General features: G+C 46.9%; 1 protein-coding gene across 2 annotated transcripts in view; it reads left to right on the top strand.

Moving 5' to 3' along the window:
* Positions 1-3,162, top strand: part of KCTD15 (potassium channel tetramerization domain containing 15) — a 40,339-nt gene extending 37,177 nt beyond the window's left edge. The window contains exon 5 of one of the 2 annotated variants that reach the window (XM_010141083.1): positions 2,674-3,162. In XM_010141083.1, coding sequence (XP_010139385.1) covers positions 2,674-2,829 — 156 coding nt within the window. In that variant the 3' untranslated portion in view covers positions 2,830-3,162. The remainder of the gene's footprint in view (positions 1-2,673) is intronic. The other variant, XM_010141082.1, reaches the window with a different exon arrangement.
* The last annotated feature ends 2,387 nt before the right edge of the window (positions 3,163-5,549 follow it).

The following is a 5,549-nucleotide window of genomic DNA, read 5'->3' as shown; positions in this document are numbered from 1 at the left end:
TCGGTAGCACAGCTGCAGTATTTGTAAATTCTTTGGATCTTTGGGAAGTATTTTAGTTAAACATTTCGTGTTGATAACTGTGTATATAAAACAAAGAATGTCAACGTGGAGTAGGTAGTGGTAGCCAAAAAAAATACCGTAGCTCTCAGTTTAATGCCCATTTGTAATAATTACCGATAGGTGTAGAGTTTTCTTAAGACTGACAGTTTTTTCAGCCCCTCACAACAGGCTCTGGTGAGATACGTGAGCGTACCTTAGAGAAAATTCTGTGATGCTTGTATATGTTGAACATTGAGTCTTCCTTATTAAGAATGTATTTGTTAGTATTCTGCAAAATTTAAATGAAATGCAGTAAGTGAAAGTACCGTGTTTCTATTTGGAAAACCTTCCAACAAAATCAGAAAAGTGATGATACCAAGGTTTTTAACTCTAGATTATAGCCTGCAGTCTAGTCCTTCGAGCACGTAGGTAGCAAAAACGAATCGCTTTGTTCTGCAGTGCTCTGAGGTGTAATGTCTACCTGGATCGTGTGTTTGCAGAGGGCTGGCTCGGTAAAGAAGACTCCTCTGTTGACGTGCAGCCTGCCTTAGCTTTGGACCGAGGCAAGCCAAGGGCACCCTCTGCTTGTTCTGTCTTACAAGCAAATTGATTTTAAAAAGTTTTCAGCACGGATTTTGAAGCCACGTCTCTCTGCCATGTTACCTGTCCATCCTCTGTTCCGCTGTGCTGTTCGGTGGCTGTCCTGTGCTGTGGCTGGGCAGCCCCTCGTCTTCAGCTGACCAGGTCTAGGAACAGGACACACAACACAGTCAAAACACACTCCAGCAGCCTGATGATGTGTGACTCCTCCTTCCCTCCCAAACTCCTGGCTTCCTCTTTGAACAGGAGTAAGTGTCTGAACCCCGCACATCTGGACAAGTAACAGAGCTGGAAATGCTCTCACTTGCGCTCTCTGTGAGATTTGGCAGGTGCAGCTTTTTGAGGATGTAAGTCCCTGTGTCCCAAGGCCAGGCAGAGCTCCTCAGGCAAGCTGATTTCCAGCAGATTTGGTATGGCTTAGGCAAAGCTGCGCTTAGAGCAGCTCCAAACCATGGATTAAAACACAGATGGGTAACACAGGCAGCCTCAGAGGAGTGTTCCCATGAATTAAACCAGCAAATGCTGCTGCCGCTGTGGTTTGCATTGCTCCAGGAGACCGCTTCGGCTACAGTTCTGAAATCAGTTACCCTTAATAAAGGCTCCAAACTGATGTTTCTGGGGAAGGCAAAGCCAACGTTCAGGCAAAAGAAATGGTGCACGGAGAAAGGCACCGTGGCCTCACGTGGGTCTGTGTGCGAGGGCAGTGGCCTGGTGTGCGGATCTCCCAACACCGTCAGCCTTTAACGTACTACTGCAGTAGGTGTAACTGCTGAACTCAGGGCACATGAAACTGAAAAAGACTTAATTTTCTTCCTGTAACATAAAGCCACGGAAGCGCATGAGCTGACTCGGTCTGAAGGGGGGTGTATTGCTTAGACACTTCCCTTGGCTGAGGGAACAAGTTTGTAAATAGCTTAGTCCCTGCTGCTGTGGGGGCAGGCGGCTGTCACCTGGGAATGCTGGTGTCACCGAGTTCATCAGGGTAGGGAATCATCAGGTTGTCTTCCCAGCACAGTGGGCCCTCGTGCTGTAGCAGTGGAAGCGGTACCTCAGGCTTGCAGAACCGTACAGGCTGCTCCCTTGACGGCCTTTATCGGTGGAGACGACCACAGGAACCATTTTTCCAGCCTGCTGCCCTGGACTCAGAAGAGCTGCCAGTGGCAGGGACGGAGCACAGCAACTCCTCCGGTGGATCTTGCATCCGCTCTCACTAACGCTGAGAGAAGTCTGAGTGCGTCCTGCTCTGCTGGGAAACTGTGTATCAACATGCTGGTGCGTGTGGAAGCACGGCCCGGGTCAGATTGCCAGGGCTGGTGTATCCTAGGGAAATGTGCTGTGTGACAGTCTCAGAAATTACAGATGCCTCTGGGTTCCGTAAATTCATGCATCTGAATTGCACCACCGTCTCTTTAGAAGGAGAAAGAGAAAATACATATTTGGGCAATACAGATTAACCTCTTTCTTGAGCCAGAACATTTCCCTATGGCCCACGTCTTGGCTCGGCATCCCAGCCCTGCCCTGCTTTGCTGAGAGCAGTGCTCCCTCCCACCAGGGGAAAGTCACAGCTGCGATTTCCACGAAGAGCTGGTGGAAGTGTCACTCGCGACCCAATACATTTTCATCTGCCAGGGAAGAGCTGAGAAATGTTTTCAGCCCCTTTCTGTAAGATTATTCATATTACTAATGAATAATGGGCACTTCTTATTAGGACTTAAAGCCGGTGCTGCTTTCTGTAAGCAGTAAGAGATAACATCAATATCGCCACAGTCCAGCGTTCTACTATATAATGTACTAAGCTGCTCTGCAGAGTGCTTATTTGTTTGATTAATTTTTGTTTTCTACAGAGGTTTGCTGAGAGCAAGACTTTAATCACAGTGTAGTCATTTAAGAATAAGTTATAGAATTATAGCTGAATAATATTAATTCAACAAGGACTGAAAAGACTAAATCCAGCGTTTAGATCCGGTGCTCCTGAATGCTTTTATCTCTAAAATTTGCTAAATATCAATCTGATTTTTTTTCCCCACATTGCAGGTGCTCGAAAGATTATTTCAGAAGGGATTTAACGTGGCAGCTTCATGCGGTGGTGGGGTGGATTCCTCTCAGTTCAGTGAGTACGTGCTGTGTCGCGAAGACAGACGACCACAACCTACCCCAACAATCAGAATAAAACAGGAGCCCCTGGACTAGACCGCACCCGCACTCCTTTGTAACCGTAGAAGTGTTTAATAGTCCCTCATGTGAAACTCTAAGGATTTGCAAAACAGTATTAGCAAACAGATTCTGACTTGATGTTGCCGATTAGCGGTGTTCTGAAACTACCTGTCACATAGCCAGCCATGAAATGCATTTGAGACACCAGTTGTCCGTTTTTCACGATGAAATTCCTGAGCGTGCTCAGCGTACCAGGCCTGCTGGGGACGAACAGCTGTGGTGGAGAAAAAGGCAAAGCTCCGTAACCCCCGGACCCCGGGCTGGACTTCTGCAGAAAGACCAGTGAAAGCGATTCCAATCGATGAGCAGGAGAAACAGTTCTGACAGCCGTTCCGGCGATACCCCGGTGCTGTGACGCGTGGAAGTGGGCGCCTCCGAGAGGAAGATGGTACACTAAAAACTGCACTGAGATCTCCTCCGACTGCCGCACCTCCGTCATATCAGACGAGCTTTACACCTCCATACGTTCTGTGATTGTACTCACTCGTGCTAGCAAATGGCTTATTTTTATACAACATTTCCAACCGAAATATCTCTCTGTGGACAGAGTCCAGAATCAGAAAAGGACCGATTCATAGTCAACTGGTGCTGTGTACTCAAAAAAAGCCCACGCAAACAAAACGGAAGTTGACAAGGCCCATTGTGGCAGTATTTGCAAAAGTAGGGATCTGGAAGCACAAAATGAAATGCCACCCACCTTCACACAAGGGTCACGTACCTGATGGGGAGCTGTAGTTCTCTTAAAGCCAGCCTTGTTTTGACTCAGAAACTGTTCCCTTTTGCATCGGCAAAGCAGCGTGGTTCTGCCAAGAAAGGTCTGCCGCCCCGTGTTACTCGTTCACTAACCATGTCAAAAGCCCCCGCCGAGGAGAAAACGCTCAGAATCTGGACACGCCTACTCTTTATGGGTCTGGAATTTTGGCAAAAGATGATAAACCCCCTCTGCTGCCACTGTCCGATGAAAGCAGGCCACCTTTTCTTTAGGTTGTTTTTCCTTGTTATTTTAAACTATTGTTGACACACCGATTCCGTAGCCGCCCTCTCCCTCTGTAATTCTCTCTTTAACGAAGCCCGCTGTCTGCAGGAGGGTACTGCCCCTGCCGTGAATCGGTACCGACTCTGACTTGCAGGGCTTCCTAACTCAGGAGACAGCACCGTGTTTGCAGGTGCAAGGTTATAAATAGCATTCTGCTAAATCCTGTTCATTGCTGTGTAGCTTGATTGGGTCCTCAATGACTAATTCATGTGTTAATCACAATTTAGTTTCTCCCACGTTAATTTATAGAATACTGTTGTAGATGCTGAATTTTAATTAAACTCTTTCTGGATGCATAAATACGGCCATATAGGACAAGGGACAGAGCATAACATGGTCAACAAGTCCCTAATGCCAAACAATTACAATCAGGCAAAATTTAAAAGTAACGTTTAAGACTAATATTTTCAAAAGTGACGAGCTGTACTGACTGGCCAAGGTACAATCTAGGCAGGGGTCCAATTTTTGGAAAAGGGCTGGATACCTGTCCGTGGAAAACCAGACCTCTGGAGCTTTTCTCACCTTGGTTACCCAACGCAGAAATCTCTTCCGGAAATCTTAGCCGATCCGTGTTGGCCTGCTAAGTTAGCAGAACAGCTGAGCAAATCTGTCTGCTTTCAAAGAGTTGTAAAGTTATTTTATTTTGTGGTTTTATACTTGTACGACACTCTGAAGTTGCCAGGCATTGCCATGTTTGAACATATGGCTCACCATTCACCTTTGTATGTAAGATATCTGTAGAATTGTATATTATACATTTAATATTGTAAAGAACTTAACGTATAATTGTCATGTATTTGTGTATGCACATTTCTTATACAGTACTTCATGCCATAAACATTTCTGTACAGTAAATGATCAAAAAGAAGTAAGTAGGGTGGAACACTCACTGTATCTCCCACGTTGTTTCAGGGAGGTGAGAATTTTCGATTGCGTCTTCTCCGGCCTTTTGCTCCATTCAGCTTGATGTAGCCATGTCTTACGAAAAGAAAAAAACAGAAGCGTTTTATTTATTACTTTCAAACATTGAGTTCACTTTGAGTTCCAAGTATCCTTAAATTATCCTTTTAGCTTCTTGTTTTTACGCCATACGCGCTCCTGTCCTGCCTCCTGAACAGGGAGCGCGGGCAGTAGCAGCGGCTGAGCGCACGTCTGCCAGCGCATCCTCCCTGTCCCTTACTCTCCTTCCTTACCTGGGAGCCAGGGCCCAGCTCTGCCCCGGCCCTCAGGCCGAGCCTCCCCGAGGCCAGCAGACCCCGTCTGCGAGCGGGACAGACGCAGGTTCCAGGCAGCTCTCACAGGCTGGGCTGCGGGATGATGCTTTCAGCTCTGTGTAGCACGTGGGGTTTGCCGGTTTGTTCTCCTCCAGGTCGGCGTTTACCGTGGGGTTTCTACTGCTCAGTAAAGCAGCTCCAGTGCTCAGGGCAGCTTGCTAAGGCGGCATCGCCAGGGGCTCCAGGCTGCACCAGCCGAGTTAAATGTGAACTTGAGATGGAAGGTTTGAGCCATGACATCACAACACTGACTGCAAAATAGCGCTAAGGCAAGGAAGACATGTGGGAACAATCACTTTGTTAGAAGAAATACGCCTTTAAAACAGAAAGTTAAGCTGGGACGTTCTTTTAGTTAGTAACTTCAGGTCACTTATTTAAAGTTTATT

Source organism: Buceros rhinoceros, unplaced genomic scaffold (genome assembly GCF_000710305.1).
Source record: "Buceros rhinoceros silvestris isolate BGI_N320 unplaced genomic scaffold, ASM71030v1 scaffold16168, whole genome shotgun sequence".
NCBI lineage: Eukaryota > Metazoa > Chordata > Aves > Bucerotiformes > Bucerotidae > Buceros > Buceros rhinoceros.
The sequence above is the reverse complement of the archived record's forward strand: the minus strand, read 5'-3'. Positions and strand labels throughout refer to the sequence as shown.